Source organism: Chiloscyllium punctatum, chromosome 5 (genome assembly GCF_047496795.1).
Source record: "Chiloscyllium punctatum isolate Juve2018m chromosome 5, sChiPun1.3, whole genome shotgun sequence".
Taxonomy (NCBI): domain Eukaryota; kingdom Metazoa; phylum Chordata; class Chondrichthyes; order Orectolobiformes; family Hemiscylliidae; genus Chiloscyllium; species Chiloscyllium punctatum.
In genome coordinates, this window is record NC_092743.1 from 996,072 (window position 1) to 1,010,855 (window position 14,784).

The following is a 14,784-nucleotide window of genomic DNA, read 5'->3' on the forward strand; positions in this document are numbered from 1 at the left end:
TATCAATGTCATATTTGGGGACCAGGGTTCGAATCCTGACACAGCAGATGGTGAAATTTGACTTCAATCTGGAAATAAGAGGCTAATGATGACCATGAATCCATTGTCAGAAAAATCCATCTGGTTCACTAATGTCCTTTAGGGAAGGAAACTGTCCTCCTTAACTCACCTGACCTACATGTGACTCCAGAAGCACAGCAATGTAGTTCACTCTTAACTAATTGAGTATAGAAGCAAAGAGGTTCTTCTGCAGCTGTACAGGGCCCTGGTGAGACTGCACCTAGAATATTGTGTGCAGTTCTGGTACCCAAATTTGAGGAAAGACATTCTGGCTATTGAGGGAGTGCAGCGTAGGTTTACGAGGTCAATTCCTGGAATGGCGGGACCATCTTATGTTAAAAGACTGGAGCGACTGGGCTTGTATACCGTTGAGTTTCGAAGACTGAGAGGGGATCTAATTGAGACATATAAGATTATTAAAGGATAGGACACTCTGGAGGCAGGAAACATGTTTCCGCTAATGGGTGAGTCCCGAACCAGAGGACACAGCTTAAAAATAAGGAGTAGGCCATTTAGGACAGAGATGAGGAGAAACATCTTCACCCAGAGAGTGGTGGCTGTGTGGAATGCTCTGCCCCAGAGGGCAGTGGAGGCCCAGTCTCTGGATTCATTTAAGTAAGAGTTGGATAGAGCTCTCAAGGATAGTGGAATCAAGGGTTATGGAGATAAGGCAGGAACAGGACACTGATTAAGGATGATCAGCCATGATCATTATGAGTGGTGGTGCAGGCTCGAAGGGCAGAATGGCCTACTCCTGCATCTATTGTCTATTGTCTATTGTCTATTGTCTAACTCCTGGGGTAATTAGGGATGGACAATAAATGTGAGCCTAGCCAGCAATCCCTATATGCTATGAATGAATAAAAATAAAACTCAGGCCCCTGTTTTATGGAGGCAAAAGGAATTTGCATGCATACTACAACTTGTTCAAAAAGGGGTCATGGAAACAGCCAAACTCTGCTGCAACCTCATGCCAACACCCAGACCAGTCAAAATCTACCCGCTGGTTTGAGAATTAAGATTGACAGTTCACTCCCTCCTCCTGCTGCATCTCTGTCTCAATGATGGCCCAACCAACCAGTGGTCTCTGCCCACTCCATACACAATGATTTCTCCTTTTTACAAGTCTGTGTCTTGTATCATAATTCTGACAAAAATCCTTCAACTTCCAGCCTTCTTTCAGCAATGTTTAAGATTAATTATTCATTACACAAAACAAAAACAAGCTTTTCAGATGTGGAACAATTAAAACAATGAAAGATGTTAACCTGGTTTTCTAACACCACCCACTGGAGAAATTCAACTTCAGAGAAATTATCCTCCATACAATATAAACACAGAAAACAGGAGCAGAACTAAGCTATTTAACCCCTCTGCTATTATTGAATAATATCATGGCTGGATTTAAACCACTGAAAATGGATTCTGATGAAGAGAGTCACACTGGACTTGAAGTGATGAAGTCAGAAGTCACACGACACAAGGTAATAGTCCAACGGATATATTTGAAATCATAAACTTTTGGAGCATAGCCCCTTCACCTGGTGAAGTGCCTGCAAATGCTCAAAAAGCTTGTGATTTCAAATAAACCTGTTGGACTATAACCTGGTATCATGTCACTTCTGACTTTGTTCATCTCAGTCCAACACTAGCACCTCCACATGCTAATTTTGTTTCTCTCCCCACAGGAGCTGCTAGACTTGCTGAGTTTCTCCAGTCTTTGTATTTGCTTCAGATTTCCAGCATCAACAATGTTTTGCTTTTACCCCCCTGATTATACCTGATTTCCTGTTCTAACAAGGATCGATCCACCCCGCTCTTAAATCTGTTTAATGACCCCACCTGCTTCACTTTTTGGGCAGAGAGTTAGAGAACCCTCAGAGAAAAGAATTTCTCCTCATCTCTGTCATGCAAATGTGACCTCTAATTTTATAACAGGGCCCCATTTGAGATCCAGTGACATCACAGTTGTATATACAGAGCAATCTTCACCCCAAGACAGGATGTTGATTGGTTTTTCAGTTCAGACCAGTTTTGTGGGCCAGGAGTCATCAGTATAATGTAAAGACTGAACAGTTTCATTTTTCTGTTTTTTTGATTCTGAGCTGAACTGGGATAAACACTGTTTTAAAATCAAGGATCCCTGCATGATTTCTGAAAATATTCAAACCTGACATCTTATTATAATCACAGATGCTTCAAGCAGTAAAAGAAGAAGGTGCAGACAAACTGGAGCCAAGGATGTGTATAACATAAAGCCTCAGATGGCAAGAAGAGTTGATTGGACTGTGGATGATTGGCCAGTTATTGATGATGAAGGCCCTCTACCTGCCAACACAATTTGATTGATTCTCAGGGGGCTAAACAGCTGGAGCTATGAATAAGATAGTGAGAATCCTTCAGACCTCCACCATTTCAAGAGCTCTCTCTTTTCTCTGCAGTAAAAAACATTTTAAGAGTGAAAATACTGGATTATTTTTCCTTCAGCAGTTGCTGGAAGTTGTAAATTTTCATTGATAAGTCAGAGATCTTTATAAGTGTGAACCAGTCGCACAGTGCCTCCTGTAAGTTGAAGTATCTGGAGAAGAACAATTGAGAAGCAGCATCTGATTAGGACAAAAATCGTCTCAATAAATCCCGTGAACAGGGACCACTGACCTGCTTTCCTCATCTTTCTCTCTGCTCATAACATCAAAACAGAAGCAGGCCATTCAGCCCTTCAAGCCTGGTCTACCATTCAATAAGATCATGGCTGCTCTGTGGCCTAACTCCAAATACCGGCCTTTGGTCATTTCCCACAATACCTTTGCTGAACAAAAAATTATCCATCTCAGATTTAAAATTAATGACTGATCCAGCATCCACTGCTGTTTGTGGAAGAGAGTTCCAAACCTCTCCCACTTTTTGTGTGTAGAGGTGCTTCCTAACATCTCTCCTGAACAGTCTGGCCCTAATTCTCAGACTATGCCCTTGGTTCTAGAATCCCCAACCAGAGGAAATAGTTTATCAATCTTGTCTTTTCTTGTCAAGACCTTGATCAGATCACCCATTAACCTTCTCAACTTTAGGTAACACCCATTGTTTTCTCTGTGTGTGCATGCATGTATGTATGACTCTAGGGCAATTTCTCAGGTGGTTGGGGATTTAACTAGTGGTGTTATATGGTGACAGTTCATAACCATTTAGCTGTAGCTGGAGCAGAAATGCTTGTAATGAAAAGTGATTCTTATTAAGTACAGAGACCTGGTCCATGCGTTCTGGGTTTGAAAGACAAGGACGTTTGGGAATTTTGCATGTTTTTAGTCTTTGACTTCAATGACACCTGCAAGAATGCTGGTACTTGATTTTCTGTGTGATGACCCAGTCAGCAGTAACAGTCATCAATGTCTGATTGGCTCCGGGCTGATTGACAGTTTGTTTGTGAATAATATGCAAACAGCTGGTCTCCAGATAGTTAGAGAGGACATCTCTCTCTGTCAAGTAAAATAAGCCAAACTGATAGATTGAGTATTCTCCCCAACCTTTGCTATTTGGTGTTACGATGTAAACCATGTGAATTCGCTCTCTTTATAGGTGTATGTTTAATGTCATTTACTGTTTGAAACTTTAGTTTTTGAATTAGTAACATGCGGTTTTTCTGTGCGTTGAAGTTAATAATTGTAAGTATTTCTGTAGCCAGGATGATTTCTTTTGAGTAGTTTTGATGTCTAGCTTTAGAATTGATGTGTTTCTCTGTATCTTTGGTAGGGTTTTGCAATCAATCAAGACAAACAGTCTTCAGGTTAGAAATTTGGGTAAGGTCATTTCAGTTTAAGAGAAACACCCAGTTCTTATAGAGGTACCTATTTTTTCAGTTTTACTTTGATTTTGAGGTAATTCTGCATGAGGGTTTGATGAAGATGCCTGTGTAGACCAGTGATCCTGAGAAAAGAGGGAGATAGTGAAGCTACAACACCTTATTGTAAGAGTTAGTGTTGGTCACAGGCCAGATGTATTGGGGTAAAAACCCAGAAGAGGGATTAGAGATTAGAACATTGAAGCAGGTAGATTATAGAGCCAAGAAGAAGTAATTTGCATTTTCAGTTCTACAAGTTATACTCACAAGTGACTTAAGCTTGTTGAAGGGCTAGAGACAGGACTCTAATGTGAAACTCTATATTTGTGTTTTTGGATACAATACAGTGTGTATTCTGGGTACTGTACAATGCTCTTTGTAATCATTGAATCTCAGAATCACAATGACGCAGAAGGGGACCACTCGGCTTGCACCAGTTCTATCCCTTTGTGCCAATCTCCTGCCTTTTCCCCATTTCCCTGCACACCATTTCTATCCAAAATAAATATCCGATGCACGACTTGAATGCCTACATTGAACCTGCCTCTCTCACATCTCCAGACAATGAATTCCACACCCTAAGGATTGAGCAAGCCAGGCAGCATCAGGAGGTGGAGATGTCGACATCTATTGCCCCACCTCCTGATACTGCCTGGTTTGCTGTATTCTTCAAGCCTCCTGCTTGTCTACCTTGGATTCCACCATTTGCAGTTTGTTTTTGTCTCATACCCTAAGGACTGGCTGAGTGAAAGAATTTTTTTTCACATTACCCTCACTGTCCCTTTAGTTCTTGTTCCTTTCAGAACATTGAACATAGAACATAGAAAAATACAGCGCAGTACAGGCCCTTTGGCCCTCGATGTTGCGCCGATCCAAGCCCACCTAACCTACACTAGCCCACTATCTTCCATATGCCTATCCAATGCCCATTTAAATGGCAGGGCATTCCATGAACTCACGACTTGCTGAGTAAAGAATCTACCCCTAACATCTGTCCTATACCTACCACCCCTTAATTTAAAGCTATGCCCCCTCGTAAACAGGAACAGCTTCCTCCTATCTACTCTTCCCCCTCTCTGTCCAGTCCTTTCCTGATTTTGAATCTCAACTTTATCATAACTGTTTCTATCTATTCGTGTTCTTAATTCATTTCCCTTATTGTAACTGCTCTGCATTAAGACACAAAACCTTGAGATTGTCTTTTTAACCTCTTCAGTCATCTTGGTTTTGTTTTGCACTCTGGCTCCATTGTTTCTGTCTCCTGACTTTCTGCCTTTCACTCCCAGTCCTAATACCTCCCTTCTATGTCACTTCTCCAGCCATGTATTAATTCAGTCTATCTTATTATTTTTACTCTCACTAGTCTGTGGTACTGATAGTAATCCTGAAATTATTACCTCTGAGGTCCTACTTTTTTAATGTTGCAACCCCCTATACTCAGCTGGCCAGACCTTACCACTTATCAATGTAATTGATACCAACGTGTTCCACGACCACTGGCTGTTCTTTCTCCCCCTCGAGAATGTCCTGGAGCTACTCTGAGATATTCTTGATTCTAATACAAGGGAAACACCACACCATCCTGAAGTCTTGCGACCGCAGAATGATCTTTACAACTGAATCCTATAATTATTGTCCTGTCCCTCCTTTTACCCCACACCTAACAGTATCCAAAACAGTATATCTGTTAGAAAGGGGGATGGCCACAGGATATTCCTGCACTGTCTGCCTTCCTTTGCTCTGCCTGGTGCTTGTCCATGTCATTTCTGCCTGTTCAATCTTCACCTGTGGTGTGACCATCTCACTGAATGTGCTATCCATGACTTATCGAGTAAGCGTGGATGTTCCACAGTGAACTCACCTGCAACTCTAGCTCTGAAATAAGGTTCATCAGTAACTGCAGTTAGACACACTTCCTGCATTCGTGGTCACCAGGGACAACTGGAAGTGTCCATGACTTCCCACACAGTGCAAGAGGAGAGTACCAGAAGAAATAGGAGAAGGAATAGACCATTCAGCAACCAATAAAAGCCCATGTCAGGCCTCAACTCCTCCTTTGTGTTGGCTCCTCACAATTTCTATCGCAGCTTGAAGATACTCCTGGCGTGTGGTCTTTTGGGTTTAGAGACTGCTGTTATGGACCAGGCTGGACCCCTTCAAAACATTTCAGGAAGGTAGCCCAGGCTCTAAGCTTTCTAGTTGTTTTAAGTAGCTGTAGAGTGGGATATTCCAGGAATGATGCAGCTAGCCCAACCCCTCAGTTTTAAATAAAACAGAATTTATTTGCAGACTTGAAAGAAACACGATGAAAAGAGAATAGAATTCAGTATAACAACCTATCTGAAAACCAATCAGTTTGATTGTAACTTAATGATGCTGTTCCAAGTGCCTGGAACATCCCCATAAACCCCTTGACAAAAAAGATAGAATCAAACACAGGTTCTTACAGGAGCGATGCCAGAGAGAGAGGGAGATTCAGCATGGACTGTTTCTTTGACCAGCGGCCTCAAACAGACTCCTTGCTAAAAACCAAACCAAACCCTGAACTGGGAGAGCTGGCCACTCCCCTTTCATTGTCCAAGTGTTTTATAAGAAAGACTTAAAAGCCTTTTCAAGTCAGTATTTCCAGACATATCGGAACCTCTGCCTTTACAACCACATAACCTTGTCAAAGTAGCAGCATCATCACACCTCTGCCCTTGAGAAGAAATGAACCATCAATATCCAAAGATGACTTCATTTTAAAACCTCTTAATCTTAAATTGTTTGTACACTACAACACACATATACATTACATGGACTATAAACATGAAAACATATACTACTACATTCTGTTTTACTCCCACCACCGAACGCCTCCATTTCTCATTCAACTCTTGACCATGCGTCGACAATCACATTTTCTTGTCCTGCCACATGCACAATTTTCAAATTGAATGACTGTAACAACAAGCTCCATCTACACAGAATGGAACTTTCATCCTTAAAATTTCTCCACAAACTTCAATGGGCTATGATCAGTGTATATGATTGTCTCAGATACATTGCTGGTAACATAAAAATTAAAATGTTGTAATTCCAAAAGCAAGCTCAAAGTCTCCTTCTCAACTGTCAAATATTTCTGCTGATGAATGCTCAGTTTCCTGGACAAATACCTATTGGGTCTTTCCATCTTCATGTCATCTTCCTGTAAGAGCACAGCACCGACACCCATACCACTCACATTGACAGCTTGAATAGCTTGGTGTAATTAGATGTGGTGAATACTGGGGCAGCTGTTAACTCAGCTTTCAGGCTGTCAAATGCCTTCTGACAGTCCGTTGTCCACTGGAACTTCTTGTCTTCCTTTTGCAATTCAGTGAATGGAGCAGCCACACTGCAAACATTTGGTATGAATTTTTGATAAAATCCACTCAATCCCAAGAACTGTAGTACTGCTGTTTTTGTCAATGGTATGGGAAATTCCCCAATTAGCTTTATTTTTACCTTCCGTGGGTCCATTTGTCTATGCCAAATAACATGGCCCAGGAAGGTGACTTGGGGTTTGGCAAAGTCACTTTTAGCCAGGTTTATCACCAAGCCTCACTCCCGAAGTGAATTGAACAATTCTGATAAATGTTGCAAATGTTCCTTCTGTGTGTGACTGAAAATCACCTGGTCAGCAATATATACCACACAATTGGGTACTCCGGCAATTACCTAATTGGTTAGTCTGTGAGATGTGGCTGGCACATTTTTCATACCAATATGGACCAGGCCAGACCCCCTCAAAACATTTCAAGAAAGTAGTCTAAACCCTAATTTTGCTAGTTGTTTTAAGCAGGTGTAACACAGATAGTCCAGGAGTGATGCAGCTGGTCAAACCACTTAGTTTTAAACAAAACAGAATTTATTTACAAGATTAATGAATGAAACACAAACAAAACAGAACAGCATACTGAATAACTCACTCTTTCCAAAAACCCAACAGATTATCCCAACTTTAATGATGCTGTTCCAAATTCCTCCAACAATCCCCATAAACACCCCTTGGCGAAAAAGAAAAAAAATCAAACACAAGGTCTTACAGGACAGAGAGATGTCAGAGAGATTCAGCATGGAACACCTTCTTCCATGGAGCTTTTTCTTTGACCAGCAACCTAAAAAAACTAACTGCTTGCTAAAAGCAAACAAAAACTAAAATCAAACCAGAGAAAGGCTGAGCTGGAAGAACTGGCCATTCCCTTTTCATCACACAAGTTTTTTTAAAACTTGAAAGCTTTTGTCTGAGGCAGTATCTGTTAGCTATAATCAAATTGGCTCAAAAATCTATATGAAAAAAAAAACATACAAACTAGACACCCCAACCTCTACATTTCCAAACTGGGAAAAAAAATCAAGGACAACATAACTTTGTTAAAGGAGCAGCATCATCACAAGCTGAAATTGTTTTTACTCTTTGGACAAAGATGTCTGCCAGTATACTCTGAGCAAGTCCAACTTAGAAACATAAGTTCCTTATTCCACCTTTTCAACACACTTCTCCAAACATGGAATCGGATATGCATGAGTCTTGGTAACTACATTGACTTGGCAATAGTCCACACATAACCGTTGGGTACCATCTGACTTTGGCACCATGACTATGGGTGAACACCAGTCACTGTAACTCACTTGGATTGTGTTGTCTTGGAGCATGTGTTCAATCTCCTTGTGAACCTGTGACAACTTTAGAGGAACAGGAAAATCAACATTTCTGGCAAAAACCCTTCATCAGTCCTTCATCCTGATGATTTTGCCTGAAATGTCAGTTTTCCTGATACTCGGATGCTGCCTGATCTGCTGTGCTTTTCCAGCACCACACCCTCAACTTTAATCTCCAGCATCTGTGGTCCTCACTTTCATCAACTTTAGAGGGTTATGCCTAGAAGGATGTTGTTTAATCAGAACATCATTTCCTATATCTACATAATGCATAATTAGGTTAGTATTTTCCAGCATATTGCCACATATCTTCCCATGGGATAGCAATAACATTTTCAGATCATTTTGATTTTCCTCTGGAAAGTAACTCAATTATTTATCCCAATTTTTGACAACTTCCTCATTGTTCAATTTATTTTGAGGTACGTCCAATTCAGAATCCCCTGAACTTAATTATTCACACTGTGTTGTAACCAATAACATAGAATCCTTTTGCTTTCTTTCCCTGTCAAAATACCTTTTGAGCATATTCACATAACACACTCTGAGATTTCTTTCTGTCAGGAGTCTTTATCACGGTCTCATTAACAAGTGTTTTAAAAGAAAGACTTAAAAGCCTTCTCAAGCAGAATACTCCAGACATATCGGAATCTCTGCCTTTACGAACCCTTTGAAAAAAACAAGGACAACATAACCTTGTTAAAGGAACAGCATCATCACACAGATCAACATCAGACTTTGTTTTTATCTTTTCCAATGGCCTTTCTCTCTTATGATTGATAGCTGTTTTTCTTTCAGTGCATGCAGAAGGTCACACATTCCATGTTTGAGTGTTCAGATGATTGAATCAACTGCTCAGTTTGTACTCAAGACCTGTAAACCTTGCAAGGTTCATCTTTCAACACTTGCTTGAGGCTGTAAATATTTGGTTTGTTCGGCAAATCTTTCTGGAATGTCCCATTATCACAATGCAGTTACAAAGACTTATGCATATCCGATTTTGTGGTTGAAAAAGTGGGACAAGCAACTTATATTTCTAAGTTGGACTTGCTCAGAGGATACTGGCAGATATCTTTGTCTGAAGAGTGAGTTGGTGTTTGATGTGATCACTAATTCAACGATTCTGTTTACAGGTCATTTGTCAATGCAAATAGGCTGTAAAGCAATTGACGATGTGAGGACGTTGTTTCTAAGGTGCAAACTTTTAAACCTATGTTGGCTGTAACTAAAGCGCTGTTTCTAAAGCACAATTTTTCCATAACATAGGGTTGTTCAAGAGCATAAGCATTATCAAAGAACTGACTGTACAAATGTCCCATCTAAAAAATCACAATGAATCCTTTTCTCTGCATCTGCTCACAATGAGGTCTGTGAATTTTGTCAGCTTCTATTAAAAGGATGTGAATTGTTGTCAATGAATACAGAAGTTTAGTTTGAGTCTAAATTGATTTCTAATGAGGTTTGTAATTTTTAGGGATTTTTAAACCGCTCGGTTGTTAATAGTGATCTGTTAGTGATGTGTAGACTTTATACCAAATTGCTAAGCAAACTTGAATAGCCTATTGAATGGCTTATTGTTGTTTCAGACACACCTGAGTCTGAAAACTATATCTCTGAATGTTGTTTAAGCATTTTACATTGTTATGAGGTCTGCCCTGTCCCAAATTACACTGTGAATATTGTGGAAATCCTGACAATATGCTTTAGGCCTTGCTTCAGATCACACCCTGACTATCTGATTTCCCCAGTTGATGAAAACTGCTCTCAAGAGGGAGCTTTTTGGCTACCGAGAAGCTCAGTTTTCAACGGTCTCTAATAGACATTGAAGGCTTGCTCATTGACTTTATCACAATTTAAGACTGGTGATCATATGCTTCACCTGTACTTTGACTTGCTTGTTGCTTATTCAAGCATGATAGGCCTCATCAGCACAGTCTTCTCCATTATCAATGGCAGTGGTCAAATAGTCAATTGCTCATCAGGGAATAATGAACTTCAGGGGTTCATTTATTTAATACAGTAAAACACATTCTTAGCTACGAATCAGACTCCTTAACAGACTAACTTCCACAAACATTGCACATTTTTTACACAGAAGGCGGTAAGTCCACCATGATGAGATTTTCACAATTATTCCCAGACCCTAAAGGTTATTAATGAACCAGATGAGGCATTACAACAATTAACAATGTTACCATGAACTAGTTTTTTTTCCAATTCTAGATTTTTTAAACTCCATTAACTTAAAATTTTACCACCTGCCACTTCGGGATCAGAAAGCCGAACATTAAGCTAGAATTCAGAACTACCAGTGCCTCCCCTGGATATTCTTACCTGTACACTCAGTCTGGTTACACATCCTGAATTCCATCTCTTGCCCTTGGCAATGCTTCCCCCCAAACAGGGGTCCATGGGCTGCACGATATCGATGCTGCACTGGAGAAACACAGGAACAGTCTGACCACTCAGTCCAAAGGCCAAACTCACAGTCCACTGGAGAGCAAAAATACAGAGGTACATTTTAATAACATGGCAAAGATTTTGATAGAGACAGTAGCTAACCTTGAGGGACAGAGAGTGAGTGAGAGACAGACAAATGAAAGGGAAAAGAAGAAAAAACATTCATCCCAGGAATATTGAGTGAACCTTCTCAGAACAACTCCTGAAACAATTATCTTTTTTTTCTAATAAGGGACCAAAACTGTACACAGGGCACTAGATATAGTCTCACCAAAAGCCTGTACAGTTGCAGTAAATTTATTCCACTTGTATATTTTGTTTCTGTTGCAATAGACAACAGTCTTCCTACTTATCTGCATCCTAATGGTTTGTGATATATCTATCAGGACACCCAGATCCCTCTCTACCAGCAGGTTCTGAAGTCTCTCACCATTTAACTAATATACTATTGTTTTATTCTTCCTGCCAAAGTGGACAAGCTCATATTTTCCCATGCTATAGTCTTCTGACTTGTTTAACCTGCATCTATCCCTTTGCTCCATCTTCTCTGCACAACTCACTTTCTGACCTAGCTTAGCGTCAACAGAAAAGTTAGCAACCCCACTTTTGTTCCCTACATCCTTCAACCGAATCATTGAAACAGATTGTAAATAGCTGAGGGTCTAGATTAGAATGGTGCTGGAAAAGCACAGCAGGTTAGGCAGCATCCAAGGAGCAGGAAAATCAACGTTTCAGGCAAAAGCGCTTCATCAGGAATCTAGCTTCAGTGAATCTGATGAAGGGCTTTTGCCCGAAACTTCGATTTTCCCACTCCTCAGATGCTGCCTGACCTGCTGTGCTTTTCCAGCACCACTCTAATCTAGACTCTGATCTCCAGCATCTGCAGTCCTCACTTTTGCCTTGTAAATAGCTGAGGCCCTACTACTGATCCCTGCGGCACTCCACGAGTGATAGCTTGCAACTCTGAGACTACCCACGCCCACCTACGTTCGGGACACCACCCACGCCCTCCACCTTCTCCATGATTTTCGCTTCCCCAGTCCCCAATGCCTTATCTTCACCATGGACATCATGTCCCTGTACACCTCCATGCCCCATCACGAAGGACTCAAAGCCCTCCGCTTCTTCCTTTCCCGCCGTACCAACCAGTACCCTTCAACTGACATCCTCCTCCTTAGCCATGGGCACCTGCATGGGCCCCAGCTATGCCTGCCTCTTCATAGGATATGTGGAACAGTCCAACTTCCGCAGCTACACTGGCACCACCCCCCACCTTTTCCTCAGCTACATCGATGACTGTATCAGCGCTGCCTCATGCTCCCATGAGGAGGTTAAACAGTTCATCCACTTTACCAACACCTTCCACCCCGACCTCAAATTTACCCGGACCATCTCAGACTCCTCCCTCCCCTTCCTAGACCTCTCTATTTCTATCTCGGGCGACTGAATCAACACAGACATTTACTACAAACCGACCGACTCCCATAGCTATCTAGACTACACCTCCTCCCACCCTGCCCCCTGTAAAAACACCATCCCATATTCCCAATTCCTTTGTCTCCGCTGCATCTGCTCCCAGGAGGACCAGTTCCAAAACCGTACAACCCAGATGGTCTCCTTCTTCAAGGACCGCAATTTCACCCCAGACGTGGTTGACGATGCTCTCCACCGCATCTCCTCCACTGCCCTTGAGCCCCGCCCCTCCAATCGCCGCCAGGACAGAACCCCACTGGTCCTCACCTACCACCCCACCAACCTCCAGATACATCGTATCATCCGTCATCATTTCTGCCACCTCCAAACAGACCCCACCACCAAGGATATATTTCCCTCCCCTCCCCTATCAGTGTTCCGGAAAGACCACTCCCTCGTCAGGTCACACCCCCCACCAACTCAACCTCCACTCCCGGCACCTTCCCCTGCAACCGCAAGAAATGCAAAATATGTGCCCACACCTCCCCCCTTACTTCCCTCCAAGGCCCCAAGGGATCCTTCCATATCCACCACAAATTCACCTGCACCTCCACACACATCATCTATTGCATCCGCTGCACCCGATGTGGCCTCCTCTATATTGGGGAGACAGGCCGCCTACTTGCGAACGTTTCAGAGAACACCTCTGGGACACCCGGACCAACCAACCCAACCGCCTGTGGCTGAACATTTCAACTCCCCCTCCCACTCCAACAAGGACATGCAGGCCCTTGGACTCCTCCATCGCCAGACCATAGCAACATGACAGCTGGAGGAAGAGCGCCTCATCTTCCGCCTAGGAACCCCCCCATCACAAGGGATGAACTCAGATTTCTCCAGTTTCCTCATTTCCCCTCCCCCCCCCCACCTTGTCTCAGTCCCAACCCTCGAACTCAGCACCACCTTCCTGATCTCTCCGCGCCCACCCCCACTCCGACCTATCACCCTCACCTTGACCTCCTTCCACCTATTGCATTTCCAACGTCCCTCCCCCAAGTCCCTCCTCCCTACCTTTTATCTTAGCCTGCTGGACACACTTTCCTCATTCCTGAAGAAGGGCTCATGCCCGAAACGTCGATTCTCCTGCTCCTTGGATGCTGCCTGACCTGCTGTGCTTTTCCAGCAACACATTTTCAGCTCTGAGAAAGACCCATTTATCCCTCCTCTCTCCTTCCTGCTAGTTACCGAATTATTTATCCTTGCTAATACATTGTTGCTGATACCACACAGCTCTTTTGTTGTGAGGAAGCCTTTGATGTGTGATTGACACTGGAACCCCTTTATTAAGCCTGTCTGTTACTACCTCAAGATACAGACACAGAAAAATTGAAATTAGCAAGCACTGACCTGGACATGGCTGTGTGTAGCAGGGTTCCAATATCTTCCGTTCTTCATGTGCGTCTGAACAGCTTCTGCTCCTGTATCCTGTCCCACAGGTATGTGAACATGGGCTCCATACTGACCATTGGCAGCTGTCTCCTGCCAATCGACAAAATCCAAGATTCCAGTAACACATTTTTAATAGCTGCGTATGAAGTTTCTCAATCACTCCTTAATTCCACTCAAGTACGATCAGGTATCTCTCTGGTCTTCCTTCTGTCTGTGTTTGTCTTCATTTCTCTCTCCCTTCTGTCCACCTTCTCTTTTTCCTGAATGTCTTATGTTCAGTGAATTGACCTGAATTGTTGTCCCTCCACCAGTCTGTGTCTCTCTGTTCCTTCGTTTCTTTTGTACTCACTGTCTTGGGTTTCTCCCTCACCAATGTTATGTATTCATCTCCTTTTCCCCAATCTTGATTTTTTTTCTCCCAGGCCTTATTTTCCCAATCTCACCCTCTCCCTCATTCCCATGGTCTCCTTCCCTCTGAAAACAGCTGCTCCCATGCCGTACACTTTGGTCTAGCACTCTATACCTGGGCAGGATGGGTTGGTGCAGTTTTGAGTTTCAGTGCTGACCCCTTCACATTCTGAGCCCATATTCCGAGGTGGAGGATTGATACATGCTCTCGTACGAGTCTGTGACTCCAGGTCGCAGGTAACTGGACAATCTGACCAAGGTGACCAAGGTGTCCATCCTCCATTCACTGGACAAAAACAGAGAAGAAAGAAGAGTTAGGTCGAGAGAAGAAGTACTGTGTCAATACACTAGGAGGGGAAGACAAAGTGTTAGAGAGAGGTCATTCAACCCCTTGAACCTGCTCCAATACCCAACAATACACCTTGTTCAGACTATCTCCTTGAGATTTACTGAAAAGGACATTTTCAACAAGCTTT

The 14,784-nt window shown here is 42.6% G+C and overlaps 1 protein-coding gene across 1 annotated transcript in view; it reads right to left on the bottom strand.

Moving 5' to 3' along the window:
* LOC140476820 (SCO-spondin-like) overlaps positions 1-14,784 on the bottom strand; it is a 354,974-nt gene that overhangs the window by 139,215 nt on the left and 200,975 nt on the right. Inside the window, exons 49-51 of the mRNA XM_072569613.1 lie at positions 14,424-14,594; positions 13,859-13,990; positions 10,913-11,071 (exon numbers count right to left, since the gene is read on the bottom strand). Coding sequence (XP_072425714.1) covers positions 10,913-11,071; positions 13,859-13,990; positions 14,424-14,594 — 462 coding nt within the window. The remainder of the gene's footprint in view (positions 1-10,912; positions 11,072-13,858; positions 13,991-14,423; positions 14,595-14,784) is intronic.